Genomic DNA, 26,583 nt, shown 5'->3' on the forward strand with positions numbered 1-26,583 from the left:
ATCTTTTAATTAAAATACTGCGTTTTTCTAAATTTTGTGTCATTTTGACATTTTTACGATGCTCATAATTTTATCTCAGTAACCGTGGAAGAGCATTTAACTAGGAAACTTACACCTCCTTTTTTACCATTGTCTCTTATCTGGCCAAAGTTGACCTTGCACCACTTTTTTCTAAGCTAGAACTTTGTCCACTGTGCCACGTTACTATTAATACCGTTCCATATGTTCTCGATTCAATTCAGTTATTGGGACTACGGGGTAACTATTCTAAAACTTTATTTTAATTTTCTCAAGCCAAGATTTTAAAAACCACGCAGTATGCTTCATGTTGTTGTTCTGTATTATAATCCAAGTAACAGATAAATTATCACCAATGTACGGCCAATATACACCAATATACACCAATGTACCAAATGTAAATTTCCATCAATTTTGATCGGCGCACCAATATAGCCGGGACAAAACTTGTCTAACCTTAATAAAACCCCCTTCACCATTTTTAGAGTATAGAAAGAGTTGTTTTCTTGCTTTAAAAGACGCCTTACATATACTTTCCTATCAGACTCGAAAGAATTAAGCTTAGATTCATCGTCCATAAAACGATGAATCTAAGTTTAATTCCTTTGAGTCTGATAGGAAAGTATATGTTAGGCGTCTTTTAAAGCCAGAAAATAAAAGTTGCTTCTTGAAAGCAATCTTTATTTCGCCTCCATAATACTGCTAGAAAAAATGCCAATAAAAGTTTATTATTGTTTTATTATCGTATTTATCCCCAAATAATAGTGCAAGTTCTAATTATTAAGTTATAAAAAAGCTATTAAAATTAAATACGTAGGAATTCACTTTAAAACATAATTAAAGAAAAATGTTATTATTACTACGATAACCTGTTTAATTAAAAATTTCAATGACCGATGACAAAAAGCATTGACTTTTAAACAAATTTCTAAATCTACACTGTCCTTAATATCGTAGAAAAAAAACAGACTTTTCAAATAATTCCATCGCGAAAAAGCGCAAATGGGGTGCTGCAACGAATTTACAATCAAATACAGTCAACTGAAAAGAATTATAAACAGATTATTAATGTTTTACATGTCCCAAATAAAAAATTTTTTTTGAAGAATTGCATCCCTCAACGTTAATCCCCTAAAAACCTATTCATTTTGTGAACAGCAAAATATATATATATATGTATATTAAAAACAAATTTATATAACTTTCAAATGAGGAAAAGTTTAATTATATATAAATAAATAATAAATAAAATGAAAATTTGCTATAATATGTTTACTTAATTAATTTAAAGAATTATTTATATAACCAACCATTATAAACAGTTATACATGACATCTAGATATGCTTGGATAGATCGATAATTTTATACCGAAATAAGCCTATTGCGCATGCCGCATGATTAATTAAAACAAAATGAAGGATGTCATTTTGACTTTGATTTTAATTGATTTAATTTAATAAATTATATAATAAATTTTTGAAAATAAATTTAATTTTTGAAACCATTTCATTAGTTACTTTTTAATTGTTTATTTTTTGTAGACTTTCATTAACAATATTCAGTGAGCATATTTAATATAATTAAACATATATGAGTTTAGTAAGTAACGCTGATCTTCTGAAAGCAATCATCCTCTAGTAATTGTTATTTAATTTAAAAAAGGTAAGCTATTATATCTCTTGTTGTAACTTTTACCTAATTAATGTATTAAATCAAAACTATTATATATATATATATATATATATATATATATATATATATATATATATATATATATATATATATATATATATATATATATATATATATATATATATATGTATATATATATATATATATATATATATATGAAAAAATATATTCGTTTATTGCACAGGCTAAATGTTAAAACATCTACATGACCCTCACAATTGAGCTGAAGATTAAAAATTTAATGCGGTAAAGATATAAATGCGTTACTGTAGATAAAGATCTGCACAAAAAAAAAAAAAAAAGCAGCGGCTAGGTGACCTTGATATTTTTTTTACATAATTTACAACTTAGAGATCGCACACTATTTTTGTTCATTCTAAGCATACACAATTCTCATTAAGCGGAACTCATATATATATATATATATATAATTAAACTTATATATATATATATATATATAAATATATATATATATATATATATATATATATATATATATTTTTATATATATATATATATATATATATATATATATATATATATATATATATATATATATATATACATTTATATATTGACCATGCTCATTAAGGATTACTATACTAACAAAGTCCTAAAGTTGCAAAGGTTTTAATTGCTTTTAGAATAAAAATAAGACATAGTAAAGAATTTTAATATTTTAGCAATTCTTTCCGTTATTTAAGTTCAAAAAAGTTGTAATTTTGTCGTTTAAAGGTTTGAGTTCATAAAATTGAAAAAATAACAAACAACTTTTTGTTGTTGCGTAAAACAAAGTAGTATTGTTTCAATAAAAAGTGATAACGAATCATTATATTCCAAAAATTATTTATTATTGTTAGGTTGGTATTTTTTTACTTAAATAATGGTATTCTTTTGAGCTAATTCAAAGTGCTCATATACAAAGTGGTCTGGGTAATATAAGTACTTTTGCTACTTTTTTAAAACTTCTGTGTTTTTAAGAAAAAATTTCGGCTGCCCAAATATCTAAGTGGTCACGAGTAGCGATTTCTATTTGCAAAAATTTTGGATCGAGCATAGATTTTTCGGAAAACATTTAATTTTTCGCTTAAGGTCCTCATAATACCCTAATCTACCGTGTATGTATATAACATTTTTACATTTACACACACATGCATATATATATATATATATATATATATATATATATATATATATATATATATATATATATATATATATATATATATATATATATATATATATATATATATATATATATATATAGTTCTATAGTTTGTTGGCTTTAGGAAGAGCGGAAGGAAAAAAGTGATTCTTACGCCAACACATACGTCACTTTTAATTACTTTTGACTTTCGTCCAACATTTCCGTGTTGGACGAAAGTAAAAACCATTAATTTAATTACAAATTAATCGTTTTTTAAAAAAACCACAAAAACGCAAATTTAATTGACCAGAATGTTTTTAAAAACATTCTGAATGTTTTTATAACATTTTGAATGTTTTTAACAATATAAACAATGTTTTTATTTTTATTTTTTTTAATAAAATGTTTTTATTTTTATTTTTTTTAATAAAATGTTTTTATTTTTATTTTTTTTAATAAAATGTTTTTATTTTTATTTTTATTACTGTAAATCATGCGCGGAGTGTTGCTACATCGACTATCTTATAGCCTGATTCGCAAGGGAGTGCTGCTACATCGACTGACAAATAGCCTGACTCGCAAGGGAGTGCTGCTACATCGACTGACAAATAGCCTGACTCGCAAGGGAGTGCTGCTACATCGACTGACAAATAGCCTGACCCGCAAGGGAGTGCTGCTACATCGACTGAGGGTTTGGTTGGGGCAGGCAGTCTATCATTATTAAAAAAAAAAAATTCCGGTCTTGCATTTTAATTTTTACTTTTTGTCAACAAAATATCGAAAAAACTTTCGGACAACATCTAAGGGTTCTATATATATATATATATGCATTAAAAAAGTATATATATATATATGCATTAAAAAAGTATATATATATATATATATATATATATATATATATATATATATATATATATATATATATATATATATATATATATATATATATATATATATATATATATATATATATATATATATAACGAAAATATCTTTTTACTTTAATACTTTTATTTCGATACGTCAATCACAAAAAAATTCACGCTTATGGTACTGTTTTAAATTTTATATTAAAAACAAAACAAAAATATAAAAAAAGGTTGCAGTCATTTAAATAGCAGTGAAATACCAGAAAATCGACAATAATAGTAACTTTATCTTGTGTTAACATCAAAAAGATTTAAAATAAGTATAATAGAATAATATCCACGATTAGCATTTTGTTACAAAATGGACAAAACAAAAGTTTGTAACAAAATCAACAGCATTGATTTCTTTCTTAGCGTATTGCGTGCCACTCTTGTTGAATAGCTTCCCATAATTGCATTTGTTGAATAGAGAATATATGGGTACTTTAGTACATATTAGATTCTATATAAAATGAGAATACAAAAGGCTGATAATAACCAGAAATAATTTATAATAGTATAAAATAGTTTAGGTTGTAGGTACATAAAACTGTATACACATGTAGTACTATAGTTCAAAATCAAAATAAAGACATTAAAATCCGAATAAATTTGTTCTATAAGGATGATCCATACAGAATTCTGATATCACTTTTTCTGGATCAAGTTGGTTTGCACAGTTTGAATAGATGTGTAACGTTGTCAAATTATTCAGCCTCTACTGTTTCATTGTCGTTCTCAGAAAAGTTTTGAGTCTTCTCATTGTTGAAAATGCTCGTTCACAAACAGCATTTGTTGCTGGAGTAAATAGAATCAGCTTGAGCGATTTGACAACTTCAGAAATAGAAGATAATTGAGAAAAGGAAAACTGTGTAAGATCTGAGACAACATCACTGACATACCTTGGAATTTCATCAAAGATTGTTCTGTATAGCCCAAGTTGCACATCTAGTAAGTCCGTGTCAATATCTGAGTATGTCTTCTTTATCCATGCTATGGTATCTGTGCCATCTTCAGAAAGCAAAAGTTTCTCCAGCTTTTCAAGTTGTTTCTGTCTTGCTTAATCAAAACGATATTTGATAGTGTCAACAGAAGAATCATTTACATTGTAGTATGTGGCACGATAGTACTGAATGGCTGTCTCAACATAATGATATGTGGTACTACAACCCTCCTCATACCGTGCTGGCATCTTCCTTTTTCTCGCAAGCTTAGGTTCCTCGAGGTCCGGGAAATCATTGGCATGCTTCTGAATTTTTTGCCACCACAAATTGAACCACTCTTGATTTCGCGTATCCATAAATGTTTTGACAGTCAACATTGCAATGTCCTTTCCTTCAGAAGCAGACATACGTGTTTGTTAAAGGGTTTTAGATAAGTTATCAGTAATCATAAAAATACGTAATCATAAAAACGTATCAGTAATCATAAAAAAATAAATCATATAAATAATATTTAATATTTTTATTATATAAATAGATATATAAATAATCTATCAAAATATATGTTTTTTTAATATAGATAGCTTGGCCTTTGGCTACCATTATATAGTCTAAATGCTAGGCATGATAGCATATAGTAGTTACCTTTTTTTTAATAGTGACATTTAAAAAATAAAAGTTAGTCAATATATAATATAATAGATACTTCAATTATATAATTATAATATATATAAAGAATAAAATCATTATTAGAAATTTTTTGCTTTAATATTTATATATATATAGGAATTTTATATTACCTAAGAACAATTAAATAAAATTTGATTATTCAATTCAACAAAACAATCTTGATTTATAAATAATAATTTCCATCATTAAGAAATTTATTATTTTTAGCTAATTTTGGAAGGACGCTGATAAAAAAATAGAACAACATAATCTTTTGAAATATAAATACTTCCGGACATATTAACAAATGTATTTTGGAATATATTCTTATAGTTATGTTGCCAAAACAAGAGACCGAATGGAATGGAAATTAACCTCGTCTAATATATCAATTATAATCTCTAAAATAATAATGTAAAGCGTTTCAAAAATTTAAGTTTAAAAACTTCTCGTTTTTGTTCAAATTTGAAACAGCGCAATTTTTAAGTAGATTATTTCCGTATTCGAAAATAAACGTATTTCGAATCGAATAATTTTTACCTTAGTGTGCATGTTAGGTTTTTTTTAGATAATCGGCTATTTGGCGCTATCAAAACAATGTTACTTATCGGTAAATATCTTGTTAATCAATTGTTAAAAAATTTAACCAAGACAAAAAGACCAAAAAAAAAGTTAATACAAATATATATATATATATATATATATATATATATATATATATATATATATATATATATATATATATATATATATATATATATATATTTAAATAGATATATTTTAAACAATTTTTTTTTAACAATTTAAAAAAAAAAATTTTTTTTCAGGGGCAATAATTTTTTAAAGGCACAACTAAAAAGGGCGCCATCATTTTTTTCTCGGGGGGCTCTGGCCCATCCGGGGCCAGATATAAAAAAATAATATTTAAAAAATGCCTTCACACACTTTATATTGCTTTATATAGTAAAATAATATTAAGTTAAAGAAGGTAGTTATAAAAAACAGTTTCACGGCTCTAGAATATTCAAATTTCAAAAATAACTATTGTTTTATAAAAGACATTGTTGTTGAAAGGAATTTTGCCGTACTCAAAAAAATATTTTTCGATATTAATAGGGAAGGTTTTTACTTAAAATAAACAGCAATAATAAATACTATTCTAAAGAATTTAATAAAAATTTAATCTTCAGATAAATTATGAGGGCCATTTTATTCAGTTTTAATGTCTCACTATGCAGTTTACTCTTTTATATTTATATCTCCTATTTATGTTTATATTTATATCTCCTATATATGTTCAGCAGTATATATAGATATAATATAGGTAAACATTTTTTATCATTAAGATTTATTTGTTTTAGAAACTCTAATAAAATATACCTTGGATGCAAAGAATTTTCAACAATAACCTTTAATCACTACATAAGCAAAAGTTTGCTTGTAGTTATAATTACCGCTCAGTATATTGGTTTACCGACTTTAGGTTGATCATGCTTATCAACAAATGATGACTGTTACTTCATTTATTTGTTTTATTGCCGTTTTTTCACCACTTCATGGTAAGCTTTTATGAAGCATGCTTTTCTTCTCAAAAATTTATATTCCAAACCTACCATATGAATAGTATACCAATAAATAATATTAGCTAAGTAGTTATAATTTTAAAAAGAAAAAGTGTATTTAAAAAGAAGTTGTTGTAGCAACAAAAAATTTTAATAGTTTAATAAACACTTCTTATCATGTGTTTTCCCTGCATGCAATCACTTCCAACCTGCATGCAACCACTTCCAACCTGCATGCAACCACTTCCAACCTGCATGCAACCACTTCCAACCTGCATGCAACCACTTCCAACTAGAAAATAATATAATTTAGTATCATTTTAAAGAGTTTTTTGTGTTTTTAAACTAAAAAGTTAAAAACAAAACAAACTTTACCTAAAGACTCAAATTAGCCACTAATATACATATATATATTAGGGTGGTAAAAACAACCTATTTTTAAAATATCTGCTGGCACCCCCTGAATGTGTTCTATATAATAAAATAATACTGGATTTAAAATTTTTTTAGGGTTTGCTACCAACCTTCGAACATTAAATAAGTCCCTAAAATTATAAAAAAAGAAAGTTTTTAATAATATATCGTGTTGGGTCTCAAACGAAGCGAAATTATATAAATTTCAAAAATAACCATCATTTTATAAAAAACATTGATAAAAAAAATTATTATCAAAAAATCTTTTAAATTCCCTATTTTTCTTTTTAGTTAAAAAACATAGGGGAAAGGGGGCTAAATAGTACCCCCTATGGAAAAAAATTAATAAAAATAAAACTAAATGTAAAAAAAAGTTTATTTTTAGATAGAAACAAACAATCATGATTTCAAGATTTAAATAATAAAATAAAGAGCACACTAATAAAAACTAAAAGTAAACAAGGTGGTACTAATTACCCACAAGAAGGTTTAAATAGTACCACTTGTGAGGCTAAAAAGTATCAAAGGGTATGAAGAAAAAAAAAGCTCAGCATTAATAATAAATAATAAATAAAACAATAACTGGTTCATTCTGCACTTGTAAAATATATTTATTGACATAATTCACATATATAATTATCATGTGACCCATTTTGAGACTCAGATGATGAGCATGCAACATGTACCCATGCTCCACAAATTAAACACTGGATCATATCCTCCTCAATGTCCTCATCACACATGAAGCAGTACCAACGCTGCCTATTGTTATCTTTAGAGGTTGGGGTAATTAGTACCACGATTTACCCCACCATCACAGAAACAATTTACCCGACTATGACTAAACATAGTTTTCTACTTCAGTGTTTTAATGGGCAAAGTGAATCGAAAAAAAACGTATTTAGTAATGAAGGAGAATGGATGGGCTAACACCATAAAAAAAATATAAATAAGTTACGTATATCCACGCCTGCAAGGTACGACTAGTAGGACAGTGTAATTATTACATCAAATAGTGTAAAAAAAGGGAAACAGACTTACCTCCTTTCTTTAACGTTCGATTCCGCCATTTTTTGGTCAGTACACATATTTCATCTGCTGGCTTGATTTTATCGTGTTTCCGCCAATTTCAACGAATCAGAAAAAGAACAATGACGCTAGTACGAATTGCACACTGGTACTAATTACCCCCCTTTCTCCTAATTTAATTATAAAATGATTCATATTGTTATATAAATTTGTATATAATTTCATTTGAGATCCAACAGGACATACTTTTGAAAAACTTTTTTTTTGATAATATTAGGGACCGATTTAATGTTCGAGGGTCCGTAACAACCCTTCAAAATATTTTTTATTGAAAATTTTTTTAATCCTGTATTATATTGCTATATAGAACCATTCAAGAGGTGCCTGCAGACATTTTTAACAAAAGTTGTTTTTAGAAGCACCCTAATAAATATGTATATATACATATATATATATATATATATATATATATATATATATATATATATATATATATATATATATATATATATATATATATATATATATATGTATATATATATATATATATGTATATATATATATATATATGTATATATATATATATATATATATACATACATATATACATATATATTACCAGTCTCAATTTATGTACGTGCAGTGTCAAAAAAAGGATTATTTGTAATGTTTTTTTAAGATTTATTATTTATTTTATTTAAATTTTAAGTCAATTAACAGTTAAGTCAGGAATAATGAACATAGATATCGTGAGTAATCAATTTTTGTAGGAGAGATTTCAAAGCATAGCCTGTTTTTTTTCAAAATAAAGAATTGCGCTCGTGAATAACTTTTGGATATATTTATTCTCTTCGTGAATCACCTTTGGATATATTTATTTTTTTCGTTTTGATAGGTTTTTTTTCAAATTATTTTTGATATAGTTTTTTTTTTTCTTAGAAGATTTAATAAGTCCTTTTGTAATCCGTAAACTTTGTAGACTTCATCGAAAACGCTTTGTCGTAGGCATTAAAGAACTCTTAGTAAAAAAAATTCATAGACTTTATTAGTATTTTTGCAATTATGGAGTTGTTTCCAGTTTACTGTGAGTAAATAATTTCAAAATCCCTTAATATTAAATTCAGTCATCTGCCTTTTTATTTAATTATTTTTTTATTTTTATTTACTTTGCTTTTTTTTCTTTTTTCCAAAAGTCAGATATAAAAAAAATTGAAAAGTGGTCGCCTATATCGCTTTTTATATTTCCGCTTTGAATTTGTTGCATGTTGTAAAAATGTTATTAACAATATTATCAATGAGCAATTCGATTTGAAGAGTTATACGAGTACGCTTGTTTTTTAAGGGAGAATGTTGTATTGAAAGAGAAAGAGTTAAAGAAACATTTTATATCGTCATCAGTTTTAACATTAAGAAGATTTAGGTTAAAGTCCCCCGTGATGTCGATTTGTTCATTTTTCACTTTTTTCGTTTATCGTTTTAAGTGTTTTTGAAAAGATATTTTATTTCTACATGGTGGTCTATACATAACAGTTATTAAAACGTTTTTTTTATTATGGTTTATTAATTCCATAAACAATGATTGATAATCCGCGTTTTGAATGCTGAGAATTTCTTTTTTTCTGAAAATGAATTGTTTCGTGAATAAAAATGCATACACCGCCACCAATGCCACCACCTTGAGATTGGTGGATTGCTTAATAACCTAGAATTTGAAAACTACTTTTTTTTATTTTTGCACCATGTTTCGATAAAGCATATTACCATAAACTCAGAATTTATATTATTTAGCATTGATTTAAAATTTTCAAAGTTTTTGAAAAGATTTTGACTTCATTTTAAAAATACGTAAGTCTAAATTTGTCATATGTGCCTTAAAGTATTCAACACCAACAGAAATTACGCACTTGGGTATATATACGAAAGTGCGTAATTTCTGTACATTTTACCATATATGGTAAAATTACTACCAACAGCAACATTTGTTAACGTATATTTTCATATATCGATGTTTAGAATAAAAGTTATTTTTAAAAATGTACTTTATGTAAGTTCTAATGTATAAAGTAATAAGTGTCGCATTATCTTTAACTAGGTTTGTCCTCAAATAACGGGAATTTATAAAGTTATACCAGTTCACATTGTATAGCATGTAAAAAAATAATAGTTCAATTAGTTTAATTTAATCTGCAGTAGCGTAGCTACTGTATAGCAAAAGTAGGCAAGGCATAAGGGCCCTTAGTGCTAGAGGCTTTTGTTGACAGCAGCCGATACGGGTCTATTTTTTAGGCAACTTGGCTGTATGAAGTTAGGTAGTTCCTGCCTAACTTAATAAATACATATAAAATTATTTATATAAATAAATATTATATATAATATATAATCATTTCATATATATATATGTACAGTCGAGCAATGTCTAGCATAGTAATAGATTCAACATTTCGTTATAATAACTTTTTCATTGTAATAACAAGTTAATAACTTATTACTTAAACTATGATGGACATTCATTGGAAAGAAAATAAAGTTATCAGTCTGTTGTAGGGGTTTTAAATAAATATCATTGTTTAGAAATTGAACTTTCAAAAGTATATGTTCTGTTAATGTTGCTTTTTATCAGAAAACAACTTTTATTTTTGTTATACAATCATAACTCAAAAATTGAAAGAAAAGAAAAGTTTTTTAAATTTGTATTTATATTTTTTGTCGTTCGGGGTCGATGTTATAAAAACTTTTTACCTGCGTAAAACGTAAAGTTTTTTCGCATCAAATTTTGTAGATATCTGTTAGCCAATCCCATAATTTTTTTTCAACAACCAATTTTTATGCGGAGTGGCTAATGAGTGGCGTAGAGGTCATATTTATATTTAAAAAAATTTTAATTTTTGTTTTTTCTTGATAGAAGTATTCGCGAAGTTACGTTTTTTGTGATTATCGACTAAATTTAGAGCAATTTCCAAGCATTGGCACGAATAGATTCTAATGTCAAATCCAGTTAATTTGTTTAACGATATTTTCTTTATGTGTTCCTGTACCAAAAAAAAAAATACTGTGCTTATTAATTTAAGAAATATGTTGTGCCTATATTTCACTGATTAAAATAGATAAATTAACACTTTGGCTCCTGTAAAGTGATTTTTTGTTGATCTTTGAGCTTTTTCCAGTCATACGACAAACCTTATAATTTTTTTACCTTAATTTGGTATTAAATGATATATTGTTTATAAATACTGCTACTGGAGTCTTGGATCTAGCAAATCCAAATCCAAAATGGTTTCTTTAAAAGATTGGGTAAAGAACTTTTGATCTTTTGTTGTAAACTAAGCTAGATCATAACGTATCAATGTGATTTAAAAATAAATATACATATTTTTTTCTGTAGTTATTTTAGGTGCTCCAAGAAGATCTAATAGTCGCACACATAGCACCGCAGAAGAGCATTTAACTTGAAGTTTATGCTTGCTTCATGTCGAAAAAAAGCCTAGAGTAGGCATCGAACCATAGATCAGAGAAGGATCCAGGATTTTTTAGTGTTTAAGATAGTTAACAAACATAGCACAAACTCCAAACATTTGTATGTTTATACTTATGTCAAATAATGATGCTTTGGAAGATATTGCAATGATTGGAAGCTGGGAACTAAAAAGCCATAAAATTTCAACACCCCTTCCCCAAACGTAAGAGCAGCACGTTGGTAAAGTAATTTTATTGTTATTTTTAACTAAGTTTATATTCATCGATAAATTTTAAGTTTCATAGTATTATCTCTTAGCGTTTATAAATTATGATCATAAAGTTTAAACACCCCTCAATTTCAGGGGTTAGAAATTTTATATGGTCATAATTTTTGAACGCTTAAAGATTGTAAAACAATACTTAAAATTTATCGATGAATATAAACTTAGTTAAGAATAACAAAAAGAATTTCATCAACTTGTTCCTCTCACGTTTGGGGCAGGGAGGATGAAAGTTTAGAGCTCTTTTGTTCCCAGCCTCCAATTATTGCAACTTTTTAAAAAGCATCATTATTTGACATAAGTATAAATATACAAATGTTTGGATTTTGTTCCATGTTAGCTATCTCAAACACCAAAAAATCCTGGATCCATCACTGCCACAGGTATCTTGTTTCTGAAGCAAATTTGCTTCAGAATTCAGCGTTTAAACGCTGCAAATGTGCAGTAAATATTTATATACAAATAAATTTTGAGCTTAAGACAAATACCTCAAAAAAAAAATGTAAAAAAAGAATTTTTAAATGTACTATTAAGCTCCTGAGTTTGCAGTATCGGATCAAAATTCAATTTAGTAGAATTATTCAATAACGAGAAATCGAGAAAGCAGTCGCCGTTGCTAGCTCCTTGAATCCACTCTTCTTCTTTTTAAATGGTTTTTTACAAGAATTCTTTATTTGAAGTAGCTTCTGAAGCTTCTCGCTCTAAATTATCTTGAATAAATTTTACTGTAAGCAAAGCAAAATTGACTTTTTTATTGCAAAATATATTTCTTAAAACAAGAAATACGTTTCTTGTTTTAAGAAATAAATATCGTAGCCTGCAATTTATTTTTAAAAACCAAAAAATATATTTTTTGTTTTAAGAAATAAATTTCTTAAACTATGCTCAATAGATTTACGATTTTGCTCAGAGTTGTAATTAGTTGTTAGCAACTTTAAAAGATTTTAAAAGTTTTGAAACTCATTGTATCCAAAAGGTCTGAGTCTCATCCATAGACATTTTTTCAAACTATAACCTAGAATATCAAAAATTAACTAGTAGTCTAGTGAAATATACAACTCAAGACCTAGTGGTTGGTCTTTGTTAACAAAAACTGTTTTCAGAAGGATTTCAGATTTGATTCTATCCGTTTATACATCTTTTCGGACAGTTAGCATATTTTGACCGAGACCACAAGATCGCGGTCAAAAGATGCTAACTCCAGCACAAAACACCTCTAAGATTTTACCATGATTTGAATTTCACCTCTGCAGCAGGCTCAATATACATCTGCCAATAGTCTTGTTGATCTTAAAAGTGTAAATTAAAAATAATGCAATGTAGATAAAATAAGGTTTAAAATGACACTACTAAGAAGTTATTACATGTATTTTTGACAGGATAAAATATAAGTTCTATTGATTTCATTTTTATTACATTTTTACTGATTTTAAGTTTGTCATCGAAAAAAAAAATTGGTTTTGCAAAACATGGTGTATAAGCAATTTGTTACTTCATGACACAAATTATTCTTAAATAATAAGCTAAAATATCAAAACTTATGAAATAAGGTTTTACTTTAAAATACTTAAAAGAAATACTTAAAAATGCAGAATCAGAAAAGTCGTTGTTTGAAAACCGCAATGCCCTGGAGAGAGAAATTTAGTCAGCCATTCTATTGATCACTTTTAGTATTTTATTACTTAGAATAAAAACCTGCCTGATTTTAAAGAAATACCACTTGAATTTCATGAAATTCAAGGGGCGTGAAACAGCTCCATTTTGTTAATTTTCACCTGAGGATCTAATTTTTTTTCGCAAGTTAAAATAATCTTCTTAAAAGTCTAAATGTAAATAATTTTAAAATTAGAAACTTATACATTTTGTTTTAGCAAAAAAGTATTTTAAAGTGAAGTAGTCTTATCTTTACTTTATTTTTAAACTTTTATGGTAACAAATAAATAAATACAAATAAATAATATAAATAGTTTATTCTCCAGCTTAACAGTTTTATTTACGGCTACGGCTATATGAAGCTCTCCGACATGATGGTAGCAGGTTAACAAGAATAATGGTCGGCCAGGAAACTTAGCTAATATTGTACAAACCCTTTTTAAAAAACTAGGGCTTGAAGTGGGTCAACTGCATGAGATAAATAGTATTTAACAAAATTGCTGTATGAGATAAAAAGCATTAAATTCTAATTGCTGTGTATTGGATCAACGCTATCGTGTTTAAAAACCACGTTTTTTTAATTTCATAACGAATTAATGCGTTTTCGGAATATTTTTCGACGGTAAACGTTTCGGATATGGGCCTGTAATTTTTTGAAAATATTTTATAACATTGACAAACATTGTTTAAGCCGGTAAATTTTGCCGCCGGTAGCATTTTAAGCCGATTTTAAAACATCGACCCCTGGAGTTACGGAGACCGTGCTAAACCCTATAAAAAATTTCTCAAACTAAGAATTATTTTCTCAGAATAAGTAAGTAAAATAAATCTTTCAAAAATATAAGAGAATTTGTTTTTAAGAACCTAAACCATTTTTGTTTTGAACCTAATTAAAAACAATAAAACTGGTTTTAAGAACCCGATAAGTTGCCGTTGAATTCCGTCTGAATTAAAAATAAATTTCGCATACTACCACGTGCTTTTTTGATGTTGTTGTGATTCTGTATAAGTATAACTATAATAAAAATAAATAATATAACTATAATATAATTTCCAATAACAGTTTGTTGAAGGTGTTAATAAATAACTCTAGAAAATGTGAAATATGTTTGCAAATACATTTAAAAAGGTAATTGTTTGAATGATATATATATATACATATATATATATATATATATATATATATATATATATATATATATATATATATATATATATATATATATATATATATATATATATATATATATATATATATATATACATATACATATATATATATATATATATATATATATATATATATATATATATATATATATATATATATATATATATATATATATATAAATCAGATTAAGTCAAATCAAATTTATTCTGCATAAAAGATCTTACATATATATACATACACACATACATACACACACATACATATACATATGTATACATATACACATATCCATATATACGCATATACATACATACATATACACATACACATATACATATACATATAAACACGTATACATACAACATACATACCCATATACACATACATAAATACATACACATACACACATATATACATACATACATATACACACATACACACGCACTCACATACACATATACATATGTACACACCTGTACACATATGTACACGCACTCACATACCTACATACATAAGTACACACACATATGCACGCGCATATACATACATACACATATACATCCTCACATATAGAATAATGTTATAATAATATTTATATCACATATAACAATACAAAAGCAATAATAATAATGACCCACAATAATTCCAACATTTTACAAACAGTATCTCTCCAAAAAAAAAGCATGAAGACGGGTTTTAAATTGTGTAATAGAGTTAAGTGATTTAAGGTGAAGAGGTAATTTATTCCAAGATTTTACGCATTGGTTTGTGATTGATTTATGACTGCACTTAACCGAAGAATGATTTGGGATAGATAATTTAAGGTTACTAGAAGGTCGAAGATAATAACAAGAACATTTTATAGTGGTAAGGAAGTTACAAAATGACGGAGGGGGGTTTACTTGCTTGCTATTCCAGATAAATAGACAATTTAATAAATGAACAAGATAACACAATTTCAAAATTTTGGGTAGAAAGTATAGGATATTAGAATCAAAACGATATTGTTGAAAGTATATTATTTTTAATGCCTTGTTTTTCCGAGTAGATATTCTTAAAAAAGATATTGTCTGGCTTATATATATATATATATATATATATATATATATATATATATATATATATATATATATATATATATATATATATATATATATATATATATATATATATATATATATATATATATATATATATATATATATATATATATATATATATATATATATATATATATATATATATATATATATATATATATATTAGGGCTGTTCATGTGAACACAGGAAAAAAAATTTTTCTCGGATTTGAATGCATATTTGTTTATTTTGTGCCATTTGACATAGTAATTGACTGTGGAAAAAATCTTTCCAATCAGATAATGTTTAGGGGGTGCTCAATGACCATAAAGTTTTACGAAAAACGTCAAAAACGTGTAAAAAGTTCCAAAGTTCCAAAAATTTCTAGAACCTGGTTAGTTAGATTTTTTCCACTGAAATATTGTCTGATTGCGTGCTCTATAGATTAATTAAAGTGCAGCAGATTAACTGTCATCAGGGCACCAGACTAAAAAATGTCTGCTAGTGTTTAAAACAACTGTGTTTATATCATTTTGTTAAAATTTGTATTCATAATTTTAATACTATTATTTAACTCAATTTAGAATTTGTTCAAACAGAATAAAAAGGTTTACAAGTATAAATATTATTTTCATTTGGAATTTCAGTTTGACAACAAATGTATTAATATTTTGATAGTACCTAACCTTAGTAACCTATTACAGAAAACTAGCATGGTAGTCTGATAGTCTGGTAGTGTATTGTTTGTTATTAAGTGCAGATAATAATAATTTCTAATTTGAAAATATTTATTTAATTTCTTTAGTAATAATTATTATAATATATTGCTGCAGCTGCATAAACCAACAACTGAATGATAAGTTTGTATAATATGGTATTGAGTTTTGATTTTCTCATAATATTTCAGTTATCATTGAAATGGCAGCATCATCTCGTGTTGCTATCTCTACACGACTTCAAACCAAAATCTTTTTAATTGGACAACCAGAGCCAAATCTTCCAGATAAAGTTCTTCCCTTAACATCTGATGTTTTAAAAACATTTTTTTATCATCTTAATTCAACCAAAAAGTCAGTGCCTGAAAGTCTTAAAACAACTGTTGATGAACTGATTATTATTTGGAATAAAGCCCGTATTCCGACAGCATTTCATCCGAATGTAGTCTTAAAGTTGAAAACTTTAGTCCAGGAATTTAAATTAATAAAAAAAAAAAAATCCAGGTTGTCAGATTCTCAGAAATCGAGAGAGAAATCATTTACAGACACCATTGGCCTACTTTTTGACATTGCCCACAAGGATGCTGAAACCATGATCAGAATTGAAGAAGATAAAGAATTTTTATTGGATCAGAGATGTCAGAGAAAAATGGTGATGTTTGGAGAGGACAAAGAACTTTCAAAATTAGAAGAAAGAAATGAAGCAAGGAAACAAGCAGAGAGAGAACGAAAGCTAAAAGAAGAGCAAAAACAATCTGGTGCGAGTGCAATAGTTCCTGTTATTGAACCTTTACATGACGAAAGTTATAGTGATGACAACGATAACGATGCTGTTGATAATGACAAAATGGTTGATAGAGATTTTGAGATAGAAATCCCTGTTTATTACAGACAACAAGTCAGTAAAGCAAGTTCTTCAGGGTCAGCTGAATCAAGTTTAGCAAGTACTCCAAAACGACAATGTATCTTAGATACAATTCTTGACTCGCCTGATGTTTCATCAACATTAGACAGAATTAATCTATCTGACACAAAATTTACTATACTAGCAGCAGCAATTGCAAGGGCTGGTGGACAGAACCTCGATGATGGATCATTGTCACGTTCTACAGTCCGTAGAAAACGAACCTATCATCGATCAAATATTGAAGCCACTGTTCGAACTGAATTCTGCGATTTGGACAAACCACCATTAATCGTCCACTGGGATGGCAAACTGATGATAGATCGTACAAATTCTGCAGCCCCTAAAGCAAATGTTGACCGGCTATCTGTAGGTGTGACAGGTGTCACAATGTTGACAAAATACTTGGAATAGCAAAACTATCAGCTGGAACTGGAGAAGCCCAAGCAAAAGCAGTTATTCATCTGCTTAATTTCTGGGACATAATTGGTGATGTTATTGGAATGAGTTTTGATACTACAGCCTCTAACACTGGCTCCAAAAATGGTGCATGTGTAGTTCTAGAGAAACATATAGGTAGAAATTTGTTATATTTCGCTTGCAGACACCATGTTCATGAGATCATAGTAGCAGGAGTGTTTGGATCACTATTTGGACCATCATCTGGTCCCAACATACCTCTTTTCCAGAGAAAAATTATCATTTCAAGATCCCTGGTGCTTATCACATGGCTCGCTGGATGGCCAAGGTTATTTATTGTTTTAAGATTTATTTATTTCGTGAAGAGTTCAAGTTGACCACAAAAGAGGAAAAAAATCTCTGTGAATTTTGCTTATTTGCTAGTCTGGTTTATGTAAAATCTTGGATATCATGCACAAATGCCAGCGATGCTCCAGTTAATGACTTGTTTCTGTTTCAGCAACTTAAGCAGTTTGCAGTTGTCAATAAAACGATTTCCGAAGCAGCAGTCAAGAACTTTCAAAACCATTTGTGGTACCTTTCACCAGAATTGGTCCCACTAGCTTTGTTTTCAAACAAACTTCAAACGGAAGAGAAGCGAATAATGATTTCCAACATGAAATTTCACAGTGAGAACTGGTCTGAAAGGTTGATCAAATTAAAGAACATTGAAAGTCTAGAGAAGAAATCTCTGGACATGCTGGTGACATCAGTTTCAGCAAGTGCGTTGCGGTCAATGAAGGTTGATATTGATTTTCTGTTCAACAACGATCCAGCTACCTGGAATGATTCCCCAGAATACCAAGAAGGAAAAAATTTAGTATATTCATTGAAAGTAGTAAATGATGCTGCCGAACGATCTGTGGCTTTAATGTCGATGTTTAATGAATCGATTACAAGGAATGAATCTGAAATGCAGAGGTTAATTCAGGTGGTTGAGGATCACAGAAAGCGAGTGCCAGATGCCAGAAAGTGTACTCTGAAGAGTTATAGTCCTCGCTAGCATTAACATTGCACGAACTATAACATTACGATAATTAAATGTTAATTGCTCATATGTTTTTTTGTTTATAATTCGTATTTTAATCAATGACAAAGAGTCAAAAATCCTAGTGTTTTATTTTGGAAAAATTCTGATATAACAAAAACCGCAGAACTTTAGTCGTATTGCAGTATTTTATTTCATTAATTTCTTTGCTAATAAACCAGTCTAAAGTGGATGTGGATTGTAATTTGTATTCAGAATTTAATATTTAGAGATAATTAAAACTGATCAAATCTGAAAAATCTAATTAACCGGGTTTTAAAAATTTGTGGAACTTTGTTACTTTTTCCATGTTTTTCACATTTTTCGTAAAACTTTATGGTCATTGAGCACCCCCTAAACATTATCTGATTGGAAAGATTTTTTGCACAGTTAATTACTATGTCAAATGGCACAAAATAAACAACTATGCAATCAAATCTGAAAAAAAAATTTTTTTTGGACAGCCCTAATATATATATATATATATATATATATATATATATATATATATATATATATATATATATATATATATATATATATATATATATATATATATATATAAAGCTAGGAATCCAAAGGAGTATGTATATTTATGGTTTTTGGAGAAATCCATTGCTAGACGAGGTTTTTTTGATAGGTTTGTAATAAAGCATCGGGCTTTCCAGGGGCTTTGTTACAAACCTATCAAAAAAAGATTTGAATAACATCATTTAAGAACCGAGTAATTTCACTATTAATAAAGTCCGCATTCAGATTGTGTTGTCGTAAAGATAACACAATCTGAATGCGAAGTTTATTAATAGTGAATCTACAAAATAAGTGAAAAATAGTGAAAAAACACAATCTGAAGATTGGAGTGAGTTGAGATGTGTTGATTCCAGGAATAAGTTCACATAGTTTACATTTCATGGAAGATAAGGCAAGTCAGAATTGGACTGGTTCACGTTTTCCTCCAAAATGAAGTGTCAGAGTTGAGTGTTTATTTGATAATCTTTACACAAATAATAAGAGGTGATACTAGATGTTTTACTACATTAAGTTTAGTTGAATAGAAGTGGTTTCCTATTATTAAGGTACTGTCATATTGGCCGATAATTTGTGTGGGTGAATTTTTCTGCAATAAAAAAAGGAATTATCTGCAAGAGAGATAGATTTCCTGATATTTGTGTTAAAGTTTAGGTTTTTCTCAGACATAAAATTTAGAGAAATGAATAATAGGTCAGAGCTTATGTTGATTAGGGTTTTAACTGGTACTCCATTAATTATTGCATTTATAAGGCCTGATTTTTGATTTATAGAGGCTAAGATTGTGGCTGTATGTGGGGCGTTATCTTGGTTGATGTCATTTATTGCACTCATAGTTTGTTGCTACACCCTTAATAGTTATTTTATATGGATGTTTTGGTTTTATGCTGTTGTTTTAATTTAGTTTGTTACTTAAGCAGACAGCTGCCCAGTGTCCTTTTTTTCCACAGGTATCGCACGTTGAGTTTCAAGCATTGCATTGAGACCTGTCATGTTGTTGACCCCCACACCAAATACAAGATAGGGAAAAAATTTTAGTGTGTTCAATTGCTAGTTCAATAGTTGTTGCTATAAGTAAAAGTTTTTCTAGTGAGTCATTTCATGATTCTAAAGGCGTTGATCAATAATCGGAGATGAAAGGCCAGCTGCAAATGCATCGCTTATTAACATTTCTTTATTTTCATTTGGGGTAATTAACATACTAATTAACATTTTTTATGTTCATCGTCAAAGTTTATTTGATTCTTGATAAGTTGGAAATATTTAGCACTACAGAACAAATAAGACATCTAATTTATCTGCAGCTATTGCTTTAGCTTTTAAGATATACATTTGTAGCATTTTTTTCCAATATAGATATTCTTTATCTGACGGTTCATCTTGAAGAGTTTTTTGGAATATTTTATGATCCATTGCGCTAATAAGATAATATAATAAAATTGTTGTATGCTTGATCAAGACTAATACAAGTAAGTTAGTAGTAAGGTTTTATATATTATCTAAAATATAAAGGAATACAATATACATAATATAAATATAATAACACAATGTTCAATAGCACAATATCACATATATATATATATATATATATATATATATATATATATATATATATATATATATATATATATATATATATATATATATATATATATATCAATTATGTTAGTGTATTCTACAAAAAGAGTGCTCAATCTTCTTAAAGAATATAGCAATAATAAATTAGTATAAACACTTATTTAATTTTCTTTAACAAGTTGTTTCACCATCAGTAGGTTCATCAGGAAGCTTCCTGAGAACCTACTGATGGTGAATCAATCTTTTTGAAAAAAATTAAAAAAGTAGTTTTACTAATTTATATATATATATATATATATATATATATATATATATATATATATATATATATATATATATATATATATATATATATGTATATATATATATGTATATATATACTAATTTATTTATATATATATTTATACTAATTTATATATATATATATATATATATATATATACATATATATATATATATATATATATATATATTTTTATATACTAAAATAAAAATGTATAATGTTACATATTTTTATTTTAGCTTCAAGTAATAGCAATAATAAGTCAATAAAGAAATTTGAAGAAAATTTTGACAACAATAAAATATCAAATGATGGTTTATTGCATGATATAAATATCAAATCAGTAGACTCTCCATACACCTCAGAGAGTAGTATATTAAAAAACTTTTTTACTCACAAAAATGCAGCTAAAATTACCACTAAAGGGTTTCAAAATTTACAAAACTTACAAGAGAAGTCACAGATATTAACACCAAGGTATGTACTTTTTACATGGTACAATTAATTTACAATATTTTATTATACATCTATAATAAATGATTAAAACTTTTATTATACATTAAACTTTATTATTTATATTTATTAATATTCTTCTTATTTTAATAATAAGTACTACCTTTACTGTTAATATAATAAATAATACCTTATATTAATATAGTTTATTATAATCAAGTTAAGAAGTAAGCAGATTAATTCTGGCCCTGCACCCCTTTTTCATCTATTAGGTTGGCATAGATGTAAACCTGTTGTACATTGTTTCCTGCCTAGGACGATGAATGCTGGATTTTCTTGACTCTGCTTATTGGTTTTTGCTTTTGCCTCATTAATACTTGCTACTTACTTCCTGTTATCTCCTAATGAGGGATGACTAAAATTATTGAGCTAATTGAGCTCTAATACTCATTTAAATGGTTCTGAAACCAGCTGGTAATAAGGTTTCCGAAACTCTGTGGTAGCTCTCAGAGCGGTTGATTCAATCATCAGTTGTAAAATGTTAGAGTGTTAACAGTGACTTTGAGTTAATGAGGCAGGACTTAGGTAACTGCATCGCTCTTTGACTTATTTACTCTAAGTAACAAAAAATATTAAACAGAAAATCACCACCACTTAATTGTTTAAATCCATTTTTTAAAAATATTCTTTGTCTTCGAAGTAACATCAGAATCTTATCTTTTGCAAAATTCACCAGATTCAATCTTTATGAAATTAATTTAAGTTTATCTTCAAAGTGTTGATAGTTATTATTCTTCGATTTGCAAAGATTCTAAATTTTCACATGCACATTAGTCACATGCTTGGCTTAAGCATATACTTTAGCATCAATTATCTGCCATGAAGTCAAGTTTAAATTTTCTGACTATTTTTTTAATGTGCTTCTGTTTAGTTCCTCTTCATTCAATCACCTTTTACTTAGTTCTTTATTGTTTTTTTCTTCTCAAGACTGCACTCTTTTTAGATATTATTTCTAATCTAATTTCTTGGCAAACCCTTTTTTTTTGTATCCCTTGGCCAATATTGTTGTTATTGGTTCTCTCAGCTAACATTGTTGTTAATCAACAAATTTCTAACATCTCATAACTTACTCGCTGAGAATCAATATGAATTTTGTTCTTTTTATTCTACAGCTGGCTTGCTAACTGTTGTAGCAAGAGGGTTCTATTGTGTATTAGATAAAGGCAAGGCTAGAACTATTGCTTTTGACATATCTAAAGCATTTGATTATGTTTGGCATGCTGGTCTTCGCCATAAGTTTGTTTCATATGGTGTATCTGGAGTAGTTTTTGAATTTGTTTTTTTCTTTTTAACTGCAGTATTAAAGTCATCCTTAAAAGCCAACATTCTTCACATTCTTCTTTATTTCCAGTAAAATTCAGATTTTAATTGTAATCTCGCTTATTTGTATACACTTGAGGCTTGCAGTGGCTTGTAAATTTATTTCCTACGAAACTCATTTATTCATTACAAATAACTACTGCAATATTGTTGACATTCACTACTGACCTCTCATGAAAACCACATACACAATCTATTGTAAATTTAGCATCTGCTAAGGTTGCTTCTCTTTAGGGTTGCAGAAAGAAAAGAATCGGAAGCAAAAATATGAAGTTTTCTTCTCATGTATTCGAATGCAATATCTGTTAAATGCATTTGATATCTGTTGACTACTTTTTTAATATTTAAACTTTCTTGAGCATTCAAATTTTAAATTTCTAATCCAATATTCATTAATTTGTTATAAGAATGTCATATCTAACTACTCATAATGACTTTCAATAGGAATAAAGTTTAACTACTTATAAGACTTTCTATGAAACAACATTTACATATTATAGATATTCAATAAACTTTTTTTGGAATTGGTTGCCAATGAAATATTAATCAAGAGTATTGCTTGTTAAAGTTTTTTATTTTATTTCTTGAATAATTTTTTGAAATTGATTGTTGAAGTGAATTGTGTTCAATAGTTTGTTTAAATAAACCTTGAAAATTTATTTGTATCAACAAAACATAAAGCTAAATAATTCTTTCGGTTAGTTTTAATTTTCCATTCAAAATTAAAGTCTCTTATTTTAACCCAACTAGATAAATTCTAAAAAAACATCAAAAATATGGGAACATTTTTACTATTTTCTAGCGGAAAATGTTAAGTAAGCAAATAAAAATTTGAAACAGCAATAGATCGATTGGTGCAATGATAAATCATATAAAAATGATTTATGGAATTATGCTAAGTAAGTCAAGTCATGAAAATGGTGAAATGGTGAGCCAGTGATGAAAAAACAAAAAAAATGTTTGGTTTCATGACTTATATAAATGTACCAAACATCTGCCAAAATATAAATCTTAGTCATTAAAGTTTACTCATAATACTTATTCATAAAGGTTATGAGAAAAAAAAAAGGCTTAACTAAGTACAACATTAGTTGAGAAGCTAAAGAGTAATGTTAATGTCAATATATATGCTAAAGAAAAAGAACCATGTAATCTTGGATTGATGAGAAATTTTTGGATCTTGTTCTACATTTGACTTTTCTTTTGAGAAAGATTTTGTTGCGCCAACTTGTGATGGTGCACCTATGATGATTAAGTATGGCAGAGAGCCCAGCAGTTAACCAGTTATGTTTCAACCATGGCATAGATTTATCTATTTGTGATACACTTTGAAAAAAAAAACAAATACTTAAATTGGAACATATATAAAATTATTTATACTGTGACAATAATAATCTAATATCCATTTACCCATTAGTAACATTTTTTTGGCGCATTTATTATTAGCTTAATTATTTTGTAATAAGCACAGTAAGTGAATATATATTGACTTATTTGATAAGCTATAAGTGAATCTATACAGACTAAGATGTTTAGCCATAGAGGCAGCACATACATCAACTGATTTATTTAGCCATTGGCGCAGTGATCATATATCCATCACCTTTTAAAACAATTAAATTAATTAAATTAAATTAATTTAAAAAAGTTTTTTAAAACAAAATTTTAACTACTTTAATAAGTTTAGTCAACTTTAACATTTTTTTATAATTATAATTTATTACTTTATGTTTCCAATAGCGTTGGCTATGGCTTTAATTAAATAAAATTATTTAATTGATAAAAATAAAATATTTTGCGCGCTTTTATTAATTAATCAACTAGTCTAGGTAGCATCTTCCGGTGAAACATTTTAATATCAATTTAATTTCAGAAAGGAAGTAAATAATTATTTTCTTCCCTTTAAAATCAATTTAAATAGCTCAATCAATATTTGAGATTCAGATTCTCTCAGTGGCGTGAGTAGCAAAGTCAAAAACCACTTGCAAAAATTCTTCCATTAAATATAAAATATTAAATACGGATTTAAAGTAGTACTGTTTAATATGGATGAAGATCCGTTATGACAAAAATATCACTTGGCAAATAAAAGAAAAAAAAAGTGGTGTTCATCAGTTGGTTTGCCTGCGCCACGAGGAAATGTACCTGAGGAAGAGAGCTACTATCAAGATAAGGAGTTTAGACAAGGAACAAAACAATTTGACTTGCTCAATCCAGCACAAATGATGGCATTTACAATTATCATGCTTGCAACTGAAATTTCTAATGGAGTTTCAAAACTTTTCTATCTTGATGGTCCAGGTGGATTAGGAAAAACATTTCTCTATATAATATTAATAGCATATTTCAGAGGCAGGGGAAAAAAAAATTGTTCTACATTTAACTACCACTGGAACCGCTGTGACATTAAAAAATATGATCATTATGATCTTCTTACAGAAGTTTATTTGTTTTTGTAAAATAATTGTAAAATAAATGTAAATAAGCAAAAAAATAATAATAATGATAATAATAAAAATGATAAGCTGCAGCAAACAATAAAATATCATTTGAAAGGGGTTGCAACCCTTTAGCTCTTTGCCAGTAGGCAATGAACTGTAGCAGCAATTCGGTACATTAACTGTAATACTAGTGCTGGCTACAGTGTTTGTCTAAATGATTTTTAAATTCCTTAAGATGGCAAGAGTCAATCACAGTTTGTGGGAGTGATTCCATCGGTTTACTACTCTGTTAGGGTAGAAATTGAGTCTAGTAGAAATAGCACACATGTTGTTATTGAGGTCAGAAGCATTAAAGAACTCTTTGTTTTGATGATGAGAGTGTCCTCTAGTTATTTGCACAGATGGATAGCCGATTTGTGGGTTAATCCAATAAATATTTTCTAAATTATTTATAAATTTGAAGTTGTAGATTAAATCACTTCGATTGCATCTTTCATGTAGTGAGGTAAGATGAAGGTGTGCTAATCTGGCTTCACTGGATAACGCTTTGAGAGCTATATATATATTTTAGAGTTCAACATTATTTCAAATAAATTTTACAAATGTTCAACAAGATGTAAAAATCATGCAGAGGAATAATTGTTAATAACAACTTTTGGAATAAAAATGATGTTTTAAAATTCCTCTGTGGTTCACAAGGCGATTTAGTTGCATAAAAGGATTGTTTTCAATGTTGAAAAAAGGAATAAATTATTTTTTATTCTTAAAAACCCAAATGCAAAATATACAATTA

General features: G+C 27.4%; 1 protein-coding gene across 1 annotated transcript in view; it reads left to right on the plus strand.

The window, feature by feature from the left end:
* Window positions 1-1,482: 1,482 nt before the first annotated feature.
* Window positions 1,483-26,583, plus strand: part of LOC101235879 (uncharacterized) — a 77,066-nt gene continuing 51,965 nt past the window's right edge. Inside the window, exons 1-3 of the mRNA XM_065798170.1 lie at window positions 1,483-1,681; window positions 6,738-6,935; window positions 21,756-21,993. Coding sequence (XP_065654242.1) covers window positions 6,881-6,935; window positions 21,756-21,993 — 293 coding nt within the window. The 5' untranslated portion in view covers window positions 1,483-1,681; window positions 6,738-6,880. The remainder of the gene's footprint in view (window positions 1,682-6,737; window positions 6,936-21,755; window positions 21,994-26,583) is intronic.

This window comes from Hydra vulgaris, chromosome 05 (genome assembly GCF_038396675.1).
Source record: "Hydra vulgaris chromosome 05, alternate assembly HydraT2T_AEP".
NCBI classification, from domain to species: domain Eukaryota; kingdom Metazoa; phylum Cnidaria; class Hydrozoa; order Anthoathecata; family Hydridae; genus Hydra; species Hydra vulgaris.